At 38.6% G+C, this 22,541-nt stretch overlaps 1 protein-coding gene across 3 annotated transcripts in view; it reads left to right on the top strand.

Annotated features, from left to right (window-relative positions):
* The window catches only part of LOC116942553 (adhesion G-protein coupled receptor F1-like), an 85,475-nt gene that overhangs the window by 50,883 nt on the left and 12,051 nt on the right, over positions 1-22,541 (top strand). For all 3 annotated transcript variants that reach the window (XM_032954600.2, XM_032954601.2, XM_076067185.1), the window contains 6 exons: positions 10,094-10,234; positions 10,779-10,963; positions 11,560-11,736; positions 11,972-12,104; positions 14,673-14,847; positions 17,338-17,521. In XM_032954600.2, the coding sequence (XP_032810491.2) occupies positions 10,094-10,234; positions 10,779-10,963; positions 11,560-11,736; positions 11,972-12,104; positions 14,673-14,847; positions 17,338-17,521 (995 nt within the window). The remainder of the gene's footprint in view (positions 1-10,093; positions 10,235-10,778; positions 10,964-11,559; positions 11,737-11,971; positions 12,105-14,672; positions 14,848-17,337; positions 17,522-22,541) is intronic.

The raw sequence follows: 22,541 nt of genomic DNA on the forward strand, positions 1-22,541 counted from the left end.
CTTGTAGAGATGACTCAATACACAAACTAAACTATAAAAATCTTGTATAGATGACTCAATACACAAACTAACTATACATCTTGTAGAGATTACTCAATACACAAACTAACTATACATTTTTTATAGATGACTCAATACATAAACTAAACTATAAATCTTGTAGAGACGACTCAATAACCAAACTAACTATAAATCTTTTAGAGATTGCTCAATACACAAACTAACTATAAATCTTGTAGAGATGACTCAATACACAAACTATAAATCTTGTATAGATGACTCAATACACAAACTAAACTATAAATCTTGTAGAGATTACTCAATACACAAACTATAAATCTTGTAGAGATGACTCAATACACAAACTAAACTATAAATCTTGTAGAGATTGCTCAATACACAAACTAAACTATAAATCTTGTAGAGATTGCTCAATACACAAACTAAACTATAAATCTTGTAGAGATTGCTCAATACACAAACTAAACTATAAATCTTGTAGAGATGACTCAATACACAAACTAAACTATAAATCTTGTAGAGATTGCTCAATACACAAACTAACTATAAATCTTGTAGAGATTGCTCAATACACAAACTAACTATAAATCTTGTAGAGATTGCTCAATACACAAACTAAACTATAAATCTTGTAGAGATTGCTCAATACACAAACTAAACTATAAATCTTGTAGAGATGACTCAATACACAAACTAAACTATAAATCTTGTAGAGATTGCTCAATACACAAACTAACTATAAATCTTGTAGAGATTGCTCAATACACAAACTAACTATAAATCTTGTATAGATGACTCAATACACAAACTAAACTATAAATCTTGTAGAGATGACTCAATACACAAACTAACTATAAATCTTGTAGAGATGACTCAATAACCAAACTAACTATAAATCTTTTAGAGATGACACAATACACAAACTAACTATACATCTTGTATAGATGACTCAATACACAAACTAAACTATAAATCTTGTAGAGATTGCTCAATACACAAACTAACTATAAATCTTGTAGAGATGACTCAATACACAAACTAACTATAAATCTTTTAGAGATGACTCAATACACAAACTAAACTATATATCTTGTAGAGATTGCTCAATACACAAACTAACTATAAATCTTGTAGAGATGACTCAATACACAAACTAACTATAAATCTTTTAGAGATTTCTCAATACACAAACTAAACTATACATCTTGTAGAGATTACTCAATACACAAACTAACTATATATCTTGTAGAGATTACTCAATACACAAACTAATTATACATCTTGTAGAGATGACTCAATACACAAACTAAACTATAAATCTTGTAGAGATTGCTCAATACACAAACTAAACTATAAATCTTATAGAGATTACTCAATACACAAACTAACTATAAATCTTGTAGAGATTACTCAATACAGAAACTAACTATAAATCTTGTAGAGATGACTCAATACACAAACTAAACTATAAATCTTGTAGAGATTGCTAAATACACAAACTAACTATAAATCTTGTAGAGATTGCTCAATACACAAACTAACTATAAATCTTGTATAGATGACTCAATACACAAACTAAACTATAAATCTTGTAGAGATGACTCAATACACAAACTAACTATAAATCTTGTAGAGATGACTCAATAACCAAACTAATTATAAATCTTTTAGAGATGACACAATACACAAACTAACTATACATCTTGTATAGATGACTCAATACACAAACTAACTATACATCTTGTATAGATGACTCAATACACAAACTAACTATAAATCTTGTAGAGATGACTCAATAACCAAACTTACTATAAATCTTTTAGAGATTGCTCAATACACAAACTAACTATAAATCTTGTAGAGATTACTCAATAACCAAACTAACTATACATCTTTTAGAGATTGCTCAATACACAAACTAACTATAAATCTTGTAGAGATGACTCAATACACAAACTAACTATAAATCTTGTAGAGGTGACTCAATACACAAACTAACTATAAATCTTGTAGAGATTACTCAATAACCAAACTAACTATACATCTTTTAGAGATTGCTCAATACACAAACTAACTATACATCTTGTAGAGATGACTCAATACACAAACTAAACTATAAAAATCTTGTATAGATGACTCAATACACAAACTAACTATACATCTTGTAGAGATTACTCAATACACAAACTAACTATATATCTTTTATAGATGACTCAATACATAAACTAAACTATAAATCTTGTAGAGACGACTCAATAACCAAACTAACTATAAATCTTTTAGAGATTGCTCAATACACAAACTAACTATAAATCTTGTAGAGATGACTCAATACACAAACTATAAATCTTGTATAGATGACTCAATACACAAACTAAACTATAAATCTTGTAGAGATGACTCAATACACAAACTATAAATCTTGTATAGATGACTCAATACACAAACTAAACTATAAATCTTGTAGAGATTACTCAATACACAAACTATAAATCTTGTAGAGATGACTCAATACACAAACTAAACTATAAATCTTGTAGAGATTGCTCAATACACAAACTAACTATAAATCTTGTAGAGATTGCTCAATACACAAACTAAACTATAAATCTTGTAGAGATTGCTCAATACACAAACTAAACTATAAATCTTGTAGAGATGACTCAATACACAAACTAAACTATAAATCTTGTAGAGATTGCTCAATACACAAACTAACTATAAATCTTGTAGAGATTGCTCAATACACAAACTAACTATAAATCTTGTATAGATGACTCAATACACAAACTAAACTATAAATCTTGTAGAGATGACTCAATACACAAACTAACTATAAATCTTGTAGAGATGACTCAATAACCAAACTAACTATAAATCTTTTAGAGATGACACAATACACAAACTAACTATACATCTTGTATAGATGACTCAATACACAAACTAAACTATAAATCTTGTAGAGATTGCTCAATACACAAACTAACTATAAATCTTGTAGAGATGACTCAATACACAAACTAACTATAAATCTTTTAGAGATGACTCAATACACAAACTAAACTATATATCTTGTAGAGATTGCTCAATACACAAACTAACTATAAATCTTGTAGAGATGACTCAATACACAAACTAACTATAAATCTTTTAGAGATTTCTCAATACACAAACTAAACTATACATCTTGTAGAGATTACTCAATACACAAACTAACTATATATCTTGTAGAGATTACTCAATACACAAACTAATTATACATCTTGTAGAGATGACTCAATACACAAACTAAACTATAAATCTTGTAGAGATTGCTCAATACACAAACTAAACTATAAATCTTATAGAGATTACTCAATACACAAACTAACTATAAATCTTGTAGAGATTACTCAATACAGAAACTAACTATAAATCTTGTAGAGATGACTCAATACACAAACTAAACTATAAATCTTGTAGAGATTGCTAAATACACAAACTAACTATAAATCTTGTAGAGATTGCTCAATACACAAACTAACTATAAATCTTGTATAGATGACTCAATACACAAACTAAACTATAAATCTTGTAGAGATGACTCAATACACAAACTAACTATAAATCTTGTAGAGATGACTCAATAACCAAACTAATTATAAATCTTTTAGAGATGACACAATACACAAACTAACTATACATCTTGTATAGATGACTCAATACACAAACTAACTATACATCTTGTATAGATGACTCAATACACAAACTAACTATAAATCTTGTAGAGATGACTCAATAACCAAACTTACTATAAATCTTTTAGAGATTGCTCAATACACAAACTAACTATAAATCTTGTAGAGATTACTCAATAACCAAACTAACTATACATCTTTTAGAGATTGCTCAATACACAAACTAACTATAAATCTTGTAGAGATGACTCAATACACAAACTAACTATAAATCTTGTAGAGGTGACTCAATACACAAACTAACTATAAATCTTGTAGAGATTACTCAATAACCAAACTAACTATACATCTTTTAGAGATTGCTCAATACACAAACTAACTATACATCTTGTAGAGATGACTCAATACACAAACTAAACTATAAAAATCTTGTATAGATGACTCAATACACAAACTAACTATACATCTTGTAGAGATTACTCAATACACAAACTAACTATAAATCTTTTATAGATGACTCAATACATAAACTAAACTATAAATCTTGTAGAGACGACTCAATAACCAAACTAACTATAAATCTTTTAGAGATTGCTCAATACACAAACTAACTATAAATCTTGTAGAGATGACTCAATACACAAACTATAAATCTTGTATAGATGACTCAATACACAAACTAAACTATAAATCTTGTAGAGATGACTCAATACACAAACTATAAATCTTGTATAGATGACTCAATACACAAACTAAACTATAAATCTTGTAGAGATTACTCAATACACAAACTATAAATCTTGTAGAGATGACTCAATACACAAACTAAACTATAAATCTTGTAGAGATTGCTCAATACACAAACTAAACTATAAATCTTGTAGAGATTGCTCAATACACAAACTAAACTATAAATCTTGTAGAGATTGCTCAATACACAAACTAAACTATAAATCTTGTAGAGATGACTCAATACACAAACTAAACTATAAATCTTGTAGAGATTGCTCAATACACAAACTAACTATAAATCTTGTAGAGATTGCTCAATACACAAACTAACTATAAATCTTGTAGAGATTGCTCAATACACAAACTAAACTATAAATCTTGTAGAGATTGCTCAATACACAAACTAAACTATAAATCTTGTAGAGATGACTCAATACACAAACTAAACTATAAATCTTGTAGAGATTGCTCAATACACAAACTAACTATAAATCTTGTAGAGATTGCTCAATACACAAACTAACTATAAATCTTGTATAGATGACTCAATACACAAACTAAACTATAAATCTTGTAGAAATGACTCAATACACAAACTAACTATAAATCTTGTAGAGATGACTCAATAACCAAACTAACTATAAATCTTTTAGAGATGACACAATACACAAACTAACTATACATCTTGTATAGATGACTCAATACACAAACTAACTATACATCTTGTATAGATGACTCAATACACAAACTAACTATAAATCTTGTAGAGATGACTCAATAACCAAACTTACTATAAATCTTTTAGAGATTGCTCAATACACAAACTAACTATAAATCTTGTAGAGATTACTCAATAACCAAACTAACTATACATCTTTTAGAGATTGCTCAATACACAAACTAAACTATACATCTTGTAGAGATGACTCAATTCACAAACTAACTATAAATCTTGTAGAGATTACTCAATAACCAAACTAACTATAAATCTTTTAGAGATTGCTCAATACACAAACTAACTATACATCTTGTAGAGATTACTCAATACACAAACTAACTATAAATCTTGTATAGATGACTCAATACACAAACTAAACTATAAATCTTGTAGAGATTACTCAATACACAAACTATAAATCTTGTAGAGATGACTCAATACACAAACTAAACTATAAATCTTGTAGAGATGACTCAATACACAAACTAACTATAAATCTTGTATAGATGACTCAATACACAAACTAAACTATAAATCTTGTAGAGATTACTCAATACACAAACTATAAATCTTGTAGAGATGACTCAATACACAAACTAAACTATAAATCTTGTAGAGATGACTCAATACACAAACTAAACTATAAATCTTGTAGAGATTGCTCAATACACAAACTAACTATAAATCTTGTAGAGATTGCTCAATACACAAACTAACTATAACTCTTGTAGAGATGACTCAATACACAAACTAAACTATAAATCTTGTAGAGATTGCTCAATACACAAACTAACTATAAATCTTGTAGAGATGACTCAATACACAAACTAACTATAAATCTTTTAGAGATGACTCAATACACAAACTAAACTATATATCTTGTAGAGATTGCTCAATACACAAACTAACTATAAATCTTGTAGAGATGACTCAATACACAAACTAACTATAAATCTTTTAGAGATTTCTCAATACACAAACTAAACTATACATCTTGTAGAGATTACTCAATACACAAACTAACTATATATCTTGTAGAGATTACTCAATACACAAACTAATTATACATCTTGTAGAGATGACTCAATACACAAACTAAACTATAAATCTTGTAGAGATTGCTCAATACACAAACTAAACTATAAATCTTATAGAGATTACTCAATACACAAACTAACTATAAATCTTGTAGAGATTACTCAATACAGAAACTAACTATAAATCTTGTAGAGATGACTCAATACACAAACTAAACTATACATCTTGTATAGATGACTCAATACACAAACTAACTATACATCTTGTATAGATGACTCAATACACAAACTAACTATAAATATTGTAGAGATGACTCAATAACCAAACTTACTATAAATCTTTTAGAGATTGCTCAATACACAATCTAACTATAAATCTTGTAGAGATTACTCAATAACCAAACTAACTATACATCTTTTAGAGATTGCTCAATACACAAACTAACTATAAATCTTGTAGAGATGACTCAATACACAAACTAACTATAAATCTTGTAGAGGTGACTCAATACACAAACTAACTATAAATCTTGTAGAGATTACTCAATAACCAAACTAACTATACATCTTTTAGAGATTGCTCAATACACAAACTAACTATACATCTTGTAGAGATGACTCAATACACAAACTAAACTATAAAAATCTTGTATAGATGACTCAATACACAAACTAACTATACATCTTGTAGAGATTACTCAATACACAAACTAACTATAAATCTTTTATAGATGACTCAATACATAAACTAAACTATAAATCTTGTAGAGACGACTCAATAACCAAACTAACTATAAATCTTTTAGAGATTGCTCAATACACAAACTAACTATAAATCTTGTAGAGATGACTCAATACACAAACTATAAATCTTGTATAGATGACTCAATACACAAACTAAACTATAAATCTTGTAGAGATTACTCAATACACAAACTAACTATAAATCTTGTAGAGATTACTCAATAACCAAACTAACTATACATCTTTTAGAGATTGCTCAATACACAAACTAACTATACATCTTGTAGAGATGACTCAATACACAAACTAAACTATAAAAATCTTGTATAGATGACTCAATACACAAACTAAACTATAAATCTTGTAGAGATTGCTCAATACACAAACTAAACTATAAATCTTGTAGAGATTGCTCAATACACAAACTAAACTATAAATCTTGTAGAGATTGCTCAATACACAAACTAAACTATAAATCTTGTAGAGATGACTCAATACACAAACTAAACTATAAATCTTGTAGAGATTGCTCAATACACAAACTAACTATACATCTTTTAGAGATTGCTCAATACACAAACTAACTATACATCTTGTAGAGATGACTCAATACACAAACTAAACTATAAAAATCTTGTATAGATGACTCAATACACAAACTAACTATACATCTTGTAGAGATGACTCAATACACAAACTAACTATAAATCTTTTAGAGATGACTCAATACACAAACTAAACTATATATCTTGTAGAGATTGCTCAATACACAAACTAACTATAAATCTTGTAGAGATGACTCAATACACAAACTAACTATAAATCTTTTAGAGATTGCTCAATACACAAACTAAACTATACATCTTGTAGAGATTACTCAATACACAAACTAACTATATATCTTGTAGAGATTACTCAATACACAAACTAATTATACATCTTGTAGAGATGACTCAATACACAAACTAAACTATAAATCTTGTAGAGATTGCTCAATACACAAACTAAACTATAAATCTTATAGAGATTACTCAATACACAAACTAACTATAAATCTTGTAGAGATTACTCAATACAGAAACTAACTATAAATCTTGTAGAGATGACTCAATACACAAACTAAACTATACATCTTGTATAGATGACTCAATACACAAGCTAACTATATATCTTGTAGAGGTAACTCAATACACAAACTAACTATATATCTTGTAGCGATTACTTAATACACAAACTAAACTATAAATCTTGTATAGATGACTCAATACACAAACTAACTATAAATCTTGTAGAGATGACTCAATACACAAACTAACTATACATCTTGTATAGATGACTCAATACACAAACTAACTATAAATCTTGTATAGATGACTCAATACACAAACTAAACTATAAATCTTGTAGAGATTGCTCAATACACAAACTAACTATAAATCTTGTAGGGATGACTCAATACACAAACTAACTATAAATCTTGTAGAGATTGCTCAATACACAAACTAAACTATACATCTTGTAGAGATTACTCAATACACAAACTAACTATATATCTTGTAGAGATTACTCAATACACAAACTAATTATACATCTTGTAGAGATGACTCAATACACAAACTAAACTATAAATCTTGTATAGATGACTCAATACACAAACTAACTATACATCTTGTAGAGATTACTCAATAACCAAACTAACTATACATCTTTTAGAGATTGCTCAATACACAAACTAACTATAAATCTTGTAGAGATGACTCAATACACAAACTAAACTATACATCTTGTATAGATGACTCAATACACAAACTAAATATAACTCTTGTAGAGATGACTCAATACACAAACTAAACTATAAATCTTGTAGAGATTGCTCAATACACAAACTAACTATACATCTTGTAGAGATTACTCAATACAGCAACTAACTATAAATCTTGTAGAGATGACTCAATACACAAGCTAACTATATATCTTGTAGAGGTGACTCAATACACAAACTATATATCTTGTAGCGATTACTTAATACACAAACTAAACTATAAATCTTGTATAGATGACTCAATACACAAACTAAACTATAAATCTTGTATAGATAACACAATACACAAACTAACTATACATCTTGTATAGATGCCTCAATACACAAACTAAACTTTACATCTTGTATAGATGACTCAATACACAAACTAACTATAAATCTTGTAGAGATGACTCAATAACCAAACTAACTATAAATCTTGTATAGATGACTCAATACACAAACTAAACTATAAATCTTGTAGAGATTGCTCAATACACAAACTATAAATCTTGTAGAGATGACTCAATACACAAACTAAACTATACATCTTGTATAGATGACTCAATACACAAACTAAACTATAAATCTTGTAGAGATTGCTCAATACACAAACTAACTATAAATCTTGTAGAGATGACTCAATACACAAACTAAACTATAAATCTTGTAGAGATTGCTCAATACACAAACTAACTATACATCTTGTAGAGATTACTCAATACAGCAACTAACTATAAATCTTGTAGAGATGACTCAATACACAAGCTAACTATATATCTTGTAGAGATTACTCAATACACAAACTAACTATATATATCTTGTAGCGATTACTTAATACACAAACTAAACTATAAATCTTGTATAGATGACTCAATACACAAACTAAACTATAAATCTTGTATAGATGACTCAATACACAAACTAAACTATAAATCTTGTATAGATGCCTCAATACACAAACTAAACTTTACATCTTGTATAGATGACTCAATACACAAACTAACTATATATCTTGTAGAGATGACTCAATACACAAACTAAACAGTCATCTAACGTTCTACAGACTTAGCAGACTGAAAACAGGCCACATTGATTGAAGGGCTGGTGAAGACCTGCCCTAAACCTGGAGGACACAACAGAGGGCAAAAATAACTCTTTGTGAATATGAAAATGCGTAGTGCTTTGACAGATTTTTGTCTGCGTCTGCGCTGCTAATCAAAGGCCTCTGAAGACAACTTGCTATGTAAAGCGAGTTGCGTAACCCACGAGAAGACGGTGCAACGTTCCCCAACTTGAGCGACGATGCTTTACCTTGCGTGACATTATTCCCGACGTGATTTTTTCTTTTGTTCTCACTCAGAACGCATCAATCTCACCACGGGCTGCTCAACTTACTTGATGTCTAAGCCCTCGTCGTGCAGCGATATCATGGTCACGTGCACGTTCACGATGGACGACAACTTCTCCACCTCCAAAACCCTCACGCTTGTCTTTACAACGGGTACGTGGCGGGCGCGTGTGCGGCTGTGTCCGGAACGCTCGGGCCCGGCGTGGCGGATGCCTCCTTCAAATATGCATTGCGTGGTCTCTGCCCATCCTAAGTGCGGTGAGAGTAATGGCGATGTTCTGCTGGTTCACGACGAAATAAGGACCCTGGTTTAGCTCGTTTCTCTCTCTTCAAGAGTAAACTCATCCTGCGTGGCTCAACATTTTCCAGCTCTCTACTCGACTGGAAAGTGGCACGAGACCGGTAGCCACGGCCACAGTGAGGTGTTATGGGTTTGGGCTGACTGAGATTCATATTAGTAGGAAGTGCCCAATGAGTTGCTAGGCTCTAATTTATAGGCGTCCTGACTGGCAGATCCACGACCTGTGCTGCCCACTGTGCCACTTCGCTGTGTTTTATCCGCCCAGTGCTCTGCTCATTGTTGTGGGCACTCAGTGCATGCATGCACACACACGCACACATGCACACACTAATGGAGGCGACGCTCTCGATAAACAGTGCCGATGCTCACCACAGTCTGTCGCTGAATGTCTGTCAGATGCGGACAAGCTCTGCAACGTAAATGGGTGGCCGGCTACAAAGATAGGTAGCGTGGCCACCATACCGTGCGGAGAGGGCTACACCGGATTCATCCAGCGGAATTGCTTTCTGAACGGGACATTCGACAGCCCATCCGACAACTGCGTCTCCAATGCCTTAAAGAACGCCAGCAACGAAATTAAAGTAAGGCTTGCAGGGTCCGGGGGGGGGGGGGGCAGGTGACAGCGCACTCGCCGCCTGCCGCGGAGAGTCGTGGCGCTGGCCCACTGGCCGCCCCGGTTAATAGCGAGCGGGGCGTGCTATTTACCGGGGCATGCATCGGCGGAGTTTGGCTTGGAAGTTTTTTTTTGGGGGGGGGGGGGGGGGGCGTGGTGGTTGGGGTTCGCTTTGTCCCTCACATTGGGAATTGCGGGTGCATATTATTAATGCATTTTACATTTTAATTATAAACTACAGAAAATAGAGTCATAAAGGTGTCCAGTTTGGACGGGGCATTGTCCCCCCAGTGCGCCCTCGCAAACTCTGACTGTGTGTGGCCGTCTGCTTCACGGCGGACGTTAAAGATCCACTCGCTCTGAGCATATTTATTCTGAGACCTACAGAGGATGACCCTGGGAAAACCCCCTGCGAAGATCCCTTGGGAAGACCCCCTGGGAAGACCCCCTGGGAAAACCCCCTGGGAAGACCCCCTGGGAAGACCCCCTGGGAAGACCCCCCTTGGAAAACCCCGAACAGCTGTCACCACCAGGTCACGCCGTTTCTCGCTCGTTTCACCCCAGGACCTTCAGGCTGGCTTCGGCAAAGTGGACGTTAAAGTTCCGGAGGTCCTGGCAATTTTGACCAACGTCACCACGAACAAAACCATCTACCAAGGAGATGTCAAGTCCCTCAGCGAAACCCTCGAGAACATCGCGAATGTCTCCACCAATCACTCGTTCAGCAGAGCCGTGGTCAAGGTGAGGCCATGGGGGGGTGTTGGGGAGGGGGGCCACGCCGCCGGTGCTGAACTTTTTGATGGTCTGCACCCCACCAGTAACATTCGAGTGCGCATTCCGTTGGTTGTTCCCATGGCGTATCCTGCCCATCTGCACCAGGTGTCACTCGCTCACACAATTCACTCCAACGGTCTGCTAAAGGGTACACACTGGGGGGCGGGGGGGGGGGGGTGGAATCTTTGTCTTTGTGTTTCAGAATTTTATGGACTCTGTGAGCAACCTGCTATCACCAGCTATGATAAACAGCGAAGCAGTGCAAGTCGTCAAAACCGAGAGCTCCAGGCTGCTGCAGAGCGTGGAGGCGTTCGCCAACACCTTTAACACGTCAGGTAGCGGGCACGGAGCGCTCGACACGAGCGCCGCCCGTGCGGCGTGCCCATCGCATCGCTCCGGCACGCACAGCGCCGAGACCCAGTCGAGACACAGATCCCCATTCTGACGTACGACGAGAGCGGACGAGATAATGAAAATTCGTGGGGTTGTTGTTACAAGTGGTGATGGTGGTGTAGTTATGGTGACAGTAGAACAGGTGGGAGTGGCTAAGCAGGGGTTGAGGTAGGGTTAGTGATAGGGGTTGGGGTAGCGATAGGGGTAGAAGTAGTGATAGGGGTATGGTTAGTGATAGGGGTATGGGTAGTGATAGGGATTGGAGTGGTGGTAGAGGTAGTGATAGAGGTATGGGTGGTGATAGGGATTGGGGTGGTGGTAGAGGTAGTGATAGAGGTATGGGTAGTGATAGGGGTAGCGCTCCAAGTACTCAATCATTGCCAAGTGGACCAAGAGGAGGCCCAGAGCCAGTCGAGGTGTTCGCCGCTGATGTTGGCTACGGACGGGAATTCAACTTGGTTGGTCACAGCTCCGTAACATAGTGACATAGCGACATAGTGACATAGTGACATATTGTCAGTGGCATAGTGACATAGTGACATAGTGGTATAGTGACATAGTGGCATAGTGACATAGTGACATAGTGGCATAGTCGCATAGTGGCATAGTGACATAGTGGCGTAGTGACATAGTGACATAGTCGCAGAGTGACATAGTGACATAGTGACGTAGTGGCATAGTGACATAGTGACGTAGTGGCATAGTGGCATAGTTGCATAGTGACATAGTGACATATTGAAATAGTGACGTAGTGGCGTAGTGACGTAGTGGCGTAGTGACGTAGTGACGTAGTGACATAGTGGCATAGTGACATAGTGACATAGTGGCATAGTGACAGTGACATAGGTGCATAGTGACATAGTGGAATAGTGACATAGTGGCATAGTGGCATAGTGACATAGTGGCATAGTGACATAGTGGCATAGTGGCATAGTGACATAGTGGCATAGTGACATAGTGACATAGTGGCATAGTGACATAGTGACATAGTGGCATAGTGGCATAGTGACATAGTGGCATAGTGACATAGTGACATAGTGGCATAGTCGCATAGTGGCGTAGTGACATAGTGGCGTAGTGACATAGTTGCATAGTGACATAGTGACATAGTGGCATAGTCGCGTAGTGGCATAGTGGCGTAGTGACATAGTGGCGTAGTGACATAGTTGCATAGTGACATAGTGACATATTGACATAGTGGCATAGTGACATAGTGACATAGGTGCATAGTGACATAGTGGAATAGTGACATAGTGGCATAGTGGCATAGTGACATAGTGGCATAGTGGCATAGTGACATAGTGGCATAGTGACATAGTGACATAGTGGCATAGTGGCATAGTGACATAGTGACATAGTGGCATAGTGGCATAGTGACATAGTGACATAGTGGCATAGTGACATAGTGACATAGTGGCATAGTGACATAGTGGCATAGTGACATAGTGACATAGTGGCATAGTGACATAGTGGCATAGTGACACAGCGGCATAGTGGCATAGTGACATAGTGACATAGTGGCATAGTGACATAGTGGCATAGTGACATAGTGACATAGTGGCATAGTGACATAGTGGCATAGTGACACAGCGGCATAGTGGCATAGCGACATAGTGACATAGTGGCATAGTGACATAGTGGCATAGTGGCATAGTGACATACTGGCATAGTGACATAGTGGCATAGTGGCATAGTGACATAGTGACATAGTGGCATAGTGACATAGTGGCATAGTGGCATAGTGACATAGTGGCATAGTGATACAGCGGCATAGTGGCATAGCGACATAGTGACATAGTGGCATAGTGACATAGTGGCATAGTGACATAGTGGCATAGTGACATAGTGACATAGTGGCATAGTGACATAGTGGCATAGTGACACAGCGGCATAGTGGCATAGTGACATAGTGACATAGTGGCATAGTGACATAGTGGCATAGTGACATAGTGGCATAGTGACATACTGGCATAGTGACATAGTGGCATAGTGGCATAGTGACATAGTGACATAGTGGCATAGTGACATAGTGGCATAGTGACATACTGGCATAGTGACATAGTGGCATAGTGGCATAGTGACATAGTGGCATAGTGACACAGCGGCATAGTGGCATAGTGACATAGTGGCATAGTGACACAGCGGCATAGTGGCATAGTGACATAGTGACATAGTGGCATAATGACATAGTGGCATAGTGACATAGTGACATAGTGGCACAGTGACATAGTGACATAGTTGCATAGTGACATAGTTGCATAGTAACATAGTGGCATAGTGACATAGTGACATAGTTGCATAGTGACATAGTGGAATAGTGACATAGTGGCATAGTGACATAGTGGCATAGTGACATCATAGTGACATCATAGTGACATCATAGTGACATAGTGCGCGAACCATGGTGCAACCATCTCCCCCCCCCACCACACTCGACCGCGCTCCACACATAAAACGCTTTTTTGCGTGACAGACAGTAACCACGCGAATATGTCCTCTGTGGAACGCAGATACGCAGAAGGATTTCGACATCACGACCGACAACATTGTGCTGAATGGCACGGTGTACAGCAACGACAGCATCACACAGTACTTGAAGGAGTATAACAGCAGCAATGTGAAAATTAACAAGGACGTGATCACTAGTCTTACACGACCCATCACCATCACCAGCATTTTCTTCAAGTGAGTGATGTGTCCTCGTCATCAGCATCCTGACATTGGGATATTCTGACACAGATGCCCGTACCTAGCGCCAGGATAATTGCATTGACCATCTGTTGCTGATTTTCAGCTCCGTTACTCGGAATAGCTCGAATATAGTCGGGAAAATAGTGTGAGCAATGTGCTGCTGTGGACGGGAGGTGACCGGTCAATGTTTGGTCACGTCACGGGCACCGTCGGCCGTGGTCATTGCTGGGCCAGTTCGGAGCGAGGGGGCAGGATGTGGGGAAAGACGTCGCCAGATTTAAAAATGGTCCCAATAGTCATATAGTAATTAAAACGTGTGATGCTTATTCCATCCTAGGATCCCAATGCGCAATGCATGAAAAGCAGAAAACAAAAACAGAACCAGGGGGCAAGCGACCAAACTAAAGAGGGAAGGTCAATTTAAAGAGATGGGTTTTCAAAGCAGACTTCAGTATATCTCCCGACTATGATCGCGTGATTTCAAGTGGCAAGGCATTCGATAGCTTGGCTGCCATGCTAATAAAAGTATGATCGCCAAAAGAGCTGAACCGAGACCTGGGAGTGCTGAAGAGATCAGAAGATCTTAAGGATCTTGATAGAATATATAAATCTATTAGTTCCTGCAAGTAATGTGGGGTGAGTCACTTTAAAGCATTATAGCTTAATAGCGTTATCTTAAAATCCACTCGGAATTTGACTGGTTTCCAGTGAAGAGATGAGAGGACCTGGTGTAATGTGGTCACGGAATGGTGCACATGGTGTAAGCACTCAGACAGCTGCATTCTGAACGAGCTGGAGTCTGCCTACTAATTGCTCGGTATCCCAGCCAGTGAGCCGTTACAGCAGTCGAGTCAGGACAACACAAAAGCATGGACCAGTCTCTCCGAGTCATCGGGTGACAGGAAGCGATGCATTCTGGCAATATTTCTTAGGTGTAAAAATAACATTTTAACCCCCTTAGATATATGTGGCTCAAAGGATAATGAGCGGTCGAACTGAGAAAAGAGGTTTCTGACCTCCCGTGTGGGACTGACATCATGACCGCAATCAACAACCTGGAAAGAGACTCGTCCATTACCATTTTACACGTCGACAAAACTCCCGAATTGGACCCATGACATTGGCGGGGTCTTTAACAGCAATGCCTGTTATAATACATGCAGAAGGTGATCTCCAGACAGCAAATGGCACTGCTGTGACCAGAGGATTAACCCTCCCATCACACCTCGCATGTCCCACCACATATGATCTTATTTCATATGTATAGAGCGCCTTAGCTCAAGGCGTTTGACAGAGTTTAATAGCGGTAACAACAATAGAGATTCCTATTCTTGGTTCTTTCGGTAAAGTCACCACGTAGAAGGGACACAATAAAATAATAATAAATATAAAACAATAAAATTCTCACGACGTTTCGACTGCAACACAAGCAATCATCATCAGGTGTGAAACCACTACAAGAACATTTGAAAAAAGTGGCGGTTATTTTTTTAACGTTAGCACCACGGAGAGCGATTTGGCAGTTTGTTCAGATGGACGACTCCATCTATGATTGCTTGTGTTGCAGTCGAAACGTCGTGATAATTTTATTGTTTTATATTTTTTATTATTTGATTGTTTCCCTTCTACGTGACTTTACCGAAAGAACCAAGAATATGAATCTGTGCAGTCACGAAAGCTGTAAATCAAAACAATAGAGTGATTTAGATGGCCAGGGATAGTGCAAGAGCCGAAGGATGAGTGATCCTACCGGAGGGCACTTGGGAGGGGGGTGACGAGAGGGCTATAGGGGAGGGTCGGGCAGGAGTGGAGGGGCGAGGGGAGGGAAGATAATGGGCAGTGGAGAACTGGTGAGGCTCTAAGAGAGGGATGTAAGGAGGACACGTCGTTGCCGGATTGCATGCGTTTCGCGCGCGGGGCCTTGACTTGTGACCACCGACTTAACAGACGGGGTTCACCGGCCACCCTCGGGCAGTGCTGAACTGTCCCCAACGTGGCCAGGGAGGGGGCGGGTCCACACCAAGCCCCTGGGGCAAAACGCAGCAGTGGCAATGACGGCCGCATTGCACTGATGGTTCCCTAGGATGTCACCGGTAAGGTTGTCTCCTTGCCCTGCTGCTGTCCATAATGTTGTGGCTGCAATGTCGACTCTCTTGAGTCGGCGTTCGAACACAAAGCCGTATGCTTCACGCACGCTGTATCTGGTTGCCTGTGACACGATCGCCAGGTGACGTTGCCCCGACTCTTAAAGTAATTTATAGATAAGCATTCCAGTGATTCTTGTGACGATCGTCTCTGTGACGATAATTGCTCATGACAATGCCAGTGTAAGGGACTCGCATGTCACCGATTCTCGCTGACACCCCCATGTGACACTGACGCCTGCGACTCTGATCATTGTGACGACGACGACGATGACATCGACGTCGTCCATTGAACCGTGACAAGCCTGTGATGCTGCTACCCACTGCCACACCAACGCAGGACGCTAGGACAAGTTCTCAACTCAACGAATGGGACGGCCAACACGCCGATCGTGGGCAGCATCGTGATCAGCACCATCTTAAAAGATAAATCCAGCCCCCTAAGCAGCATCACCATGGAGATGATGCTCATTCCGCAGGGCAGAAACTTGACCAACTATAGCTGCGTCTTCTGGGATTTCAAGGTAACCAGAATGCCCTTGCAGAACGTGAGTGGTTACAGCCCTCAAATCACGTTTCAGGGTGTTGGGCGATGCCCCTTCTCCACTGGCACACCCGAGCCGTGCCAGTGCGGGGCCAACACGGTACGGGTGTCTTTGTTCACCGGCTCTTTGCCGGGTCGTCGCTCGACATTTCGAATCTGGCTCTGGGAGCAAGTGGCGTAAGCGTCTAATAACACATTCATTGCACGTTACACAATAGTGACTCGACGAGGCCTCTACATATGTATATACGTGTGGTAATCGACAACAGATTTAAATGCAACGTTTTGATATGTTTGACAACTGAACATAGAGTATTTAATGTCTATGTACATTATTTTATTTTGCCAATACTCAAACGTATGATTTATCAGTTATTTAAAAACGTACATTAAACTTTTATTTAATGCTTGAAAAGTATTTAATGAATTGTAAATAATTAATCATGTAAAATTTTGATTTAAAGCTTTCGTGACTGCAGTAATTCATATTCTTAGCTCTTTCGGTAAAGTCACGTTGAAGGGAAAGATTAAAATAATGAAATATATATAACAATAAAAAACATTGTTATATATTTTATTATTTTATTGTTTCCCTTCAACGTGACTTTACTGAAAGAGCTAAGAATATAATTAATAATGTAGTTATTACATTGTTGATACGTCTCAGAAATAGAACATACAGTGAGGGAAAACAAGTATTTGATCCCCTGATGATTTTGTACATTTGCCCACTGACAAATAAATGATCAGTCTATAATTTTAATGGTAGGTTTATTTGAATAGTGAGAGACAGAATAACTACAACAAAATCCAGAAAAACTCATGTCAAAAATATTATAAATTGATTTGCATTTTAATGAGGGAAATAAGTATTTGACCCCTCTGCAAAACATGATTTAGTACTTGGTGGCAAAACCCTTGTTGGCAAAACCCTTGTTGGCAATCACAGAGGTCAGACGTTTCTTGTAGTTGGCCACCAGGTTTGCACACATCTCAGGAGGGATTTTGTCCCACTCCTCTTTGCAGATCTTCTCCAAGTCATTAAGGTTTCGAGGCTGATGTTTGGCAACTCGAACCTTCAGCTCCCTCCACAGATTTTCTATGGGATAAAGGTCTGGAGACTGGCTAGGCCACTCCAGGAGCTTAATGTGCTTCTTCTTAAGCCACTCCTTTGTTGCCTTGGCCGTGTGTTTTGGGTCATTGTCATGCTGGAATACCCATCCACGACCCGTTTTCAATGCCCTGGCTGAGGGAAGGAGGTTCTCACCAAATATTTGACGGTACATGGCCCCGTCCATCGTCTCTTTGATTCGGTGAATATGTCTTGTCCCCTTAGCAGGAAAACACCCCCAAAGCATAATGTCTTCACCTCCATGTTTGACGGTGGGGATGGTGTTCTTGGGGTCATAGGCAGCATTCCTCCTCCTCCAAACACGGCGAGTTGAGTTGATGCCAAAGAGCTCGATTTTGGTCTCATCTGACCACAACACTTTCACCCAGTTGTCCTCTGAATCATTCAGATGTTCATTGGCAAACTTCAGACGGGCATGTATATGTGCTTTCTTGAGCAGGGGGACCTTGCGAGCGCTGCAGAATTTCAGTCCTTCACGGGGTAGTGTGTTACCAATTGTTTTCTTGGTGACTATGGTCCCAGCTGCCTTGAGATCATTGACAAGATCCTCCCGTGTAGTTCTGGGCTCATTCCTCAGTTCTCATGATCATTGAAACTCCACGAGGTGAGATATTGCATGGAGACCTAGGCCGAGGGAGATTGATAGTTATTTTGTGTTTTTTTCCATTTGCGAATAATCGCACCAACTGTTGTCACCTTCTCACCAAGCTGCTTGGCAATGGTCTTGTAGCCCATTCCAGCCTTGTGTAGGTCTACAATCTTGTCCCTGACATCCTTGGAGAGCTCTTTGGTCTTGGCCATGGTGGAAAGTTTGGAATCTGATTGATCGATTGCTTCTGTGGACAGGTGTCTTTTATACAGGTACAGTAACAAGCTGAGATTATACTCTTTGGTTCTATTGGGTAAAGTCACGTAGGTGAAAATAAAATAACAAAAAATCACGACGTTTCCGCCACAACACAAGCGGCCTTCATCAGGTGAAGGGACGAGACTGTTTGGAGGACAGCGCTGGAGTGAGAAAAGCCACGCTTAGATCACGACCTTTAAGCTGTGTGAGAAGAAAACAAAGCGCCTTGACAAAGGAATTAGCATATAATTTAGCATTGAAATGGCTCATTGAAATAGCTAAGTTAAAGTATACACATCCGCAGAGGTACCCCTTGACAAAGGAATTAGCATAGAATTTAGCATTGAAATAGCTAAGTGATTAGCTTGTAACTGGTCACAGAAATAGCTATGTTAAAGTCAGAGCATTTACATTCACCGAGGCACCTAGTACTAATCAAACAGGAGAATTTAGCGAAACACAACCACGCTCAGACAGCGGACCTTTAAACTGTGTGCGAGCAAACAAGGTGTTCTGACAAAGAAATTAGCATAAAAATTAGCATTTGATTGGCCGATTTTAGAAAAGAGGTGGTGTACGTGCCGGTGGCCTTGCCGTTTGGCGCGGGGGGGGGGGGAGTTTACCTATTGATGGTGTGAAAAGGGAATTTATAAGAGCTGTGAAAGTTTGGGGTACCACTACTTGAAAAAATATATACTGTACCATTGAAATTAGTTTAATGTTTAGTTTGATTTAGAACATTTTTCCAATGGTTGCTTAATTTGAAACCATCTTCTCGGTTGAAATTGTGTCTGTGTTTGTAGATCTGAATGGCTTCATGAACAAATCTCTGATAAAAGCCCATGGGTTTGCAAAGAACCTTAGTATCGGAGAAAATTATATCGTGATCCCCCACAGCGTTGTAACAGTGATCAGCCACGGCAGAAGAATTCGTTTTGCCGTGTTTCAAATCTGATTTGTGCTCGCGAATTCGGTCAGAGACATGTCGCTTTGTCTCCCCGATATAGCAATCACCGCAGGTACAACTCAATTTGTAAACCCCGGGGTACTGTAAGTCAGGAATGAAATCCTTCACGGATGGGATCAGATCACGAATTTTGTGTACTGTATTGAACCGGACCTGGATCTTGTGTTTGTTTAGAATTTTGGAAATCTTTTTAGTAACGCCTGCTATATATGGAAGTGTGATGGTTTTGACCGGAGTATCAAGTGGTTGTTTCTGTATGGAGGGAGAAACAGCTTGGCGGATGGTACGGTCAGAGTAACCATTCCTTTTGAGGGCCAGGTGTACATGTTTTAATTCACTGGTCAGGTGGTGTTGGTCCGAAATGCAATGAGCCCTATGGTATAAAGTTTTGATGAGAGAATTCTTTTGGGCTGGGTGGTGGTCGGAATCAGGTTTCAAGTAGGAATCTGTGTGGGTGGGTTTCCTGTAGACAGAATGCCCCAATGAGCCATCAGGTCTCCTCTCAAACAGAACATCTAAGAATGGTAGCTTGCCATCTTTCTCCACTTCCATGGTGAATTTGATGGCGGGATGTCTGGAATTGATGTGGTGTAGGAAAAGGTTCAGAGCTGGGAGGCCATGTGGTCAAATGACGAAAGTGTCATCCACATATTTCTTCCACAGGGAAGGTCTGAAGATGGAAGTCTGGATGGCGTCTGATTCAAATTTCTCCATGAAAATATTGGCTATCACTGGTGATAAGGGGGATCCCATGGGGGTACCCTCATTTTGTTTGTAGAAGGAGCCATTCCAAGTAAAGTAGGTATTGTTGAGGCAGTGCCTAACCGGTGCAGGTGCCTCAACAATACCTACTTTACTTGGAATGGCTCCTTCTACAAATAAAATGAGGGTACCCCCATGGGATCACCCTTATCACCAGTGATAGCCAATATTTTCATGGAGAAATTTGAATCAGACGCCATCCAGACTTCCACCCTCAGACCTTCCCTGTGGAAGAAATATGTGGATGACACTTTCGTCATTTGACCACATGGCCTCCCAGCTCTGAACCTTTTCCTACACCACATCAATTCCAGACATCCCGCCATCAAATTCACCATGGAAGTGGAGAAAGATGGCAAGCTACCATTCTTAGATGTTCTGTTTGAGAGGAGACCTGATGGCTCATTGGGACATTCTGTTTACAGGAAGCCCACCCACACAGACTCCTACTTGAAACCTGATTCCCACCACCACCCGACTCAGAAAAATTATCTCATCAAAACGTTATACCATAGGGCTCATTGCATTTCTGACCAACACCACCTGACCAGTGAATTAAAACATGTACACCTGGCCCTCAAAAGGAATGGTTACTCTGACCGTACCATCCGCCAAGCTGTTTCTCCCTCCATACAGAAACAACCACTTGATACTCCGGTCAAAACCATCACACTTCCATATATAGCAGGCGTTACTAAAAAGATTTCCAAAATTCTAAACAAACACAAGATCTAGGTCCGGTTCAATACAGTACACAAAATTCATGATCTGATGCCATCCGTGAAGGATGTCATTCCTGACTTACAGTACCCCGGGGTTTACAAATTGAGTTGTACCTGCGGTGATTGCTATATCGGGGAGACAAAGCGACATGTCTCTGACCGAATTCGCGAGCACAAATCAGATTTGAAACACGGCAAAACAAATTCTTCTGCCGTGGCTGATCACTGTTACAATGCTGTGGGGGATCACGATATAATTTTCTCCGATACCAAGGTTCTTTGCAAACCCACGGGCTTTTATCAGAGATTTGTTCATGAAGCAATTCAGATCTACAAACAGAGACACAATTTCAACCGAGAAGATGGTTTCAAATTAAGCAACCATTGGAAAGATGTTCTAAATCGAACTAAACATTAAACTAATTTCAATGGTACAGTATATTTTTTCAAGTAGTGGTACCCGAAACTTTCACAGCTCTTATAATTTCCTTTTCACACCATCAATAGGTAAACTCCCCCTCCCCCCCCGCGTCTAACGGAAAGTCCACCGGCACGTACACCACCTCTTTT

This window comes from Petromyzon marinus, chromosome 15 (assembly GCF_048934315.1).
Source record: "Petromyzon marinus isolate PM22_M1 ecotype Great Lakes invasive population chromosome 15, UKy_Petmar_22M1.pri1.0, whole genome shotgun sequence".
Lineage (NCBI taxonomy): Eukaryota > Metazoa > Chordata > Hyperoartia > Petromyzontiformes > Petromyzontidae > Petromyzon > Petromyzon marinus.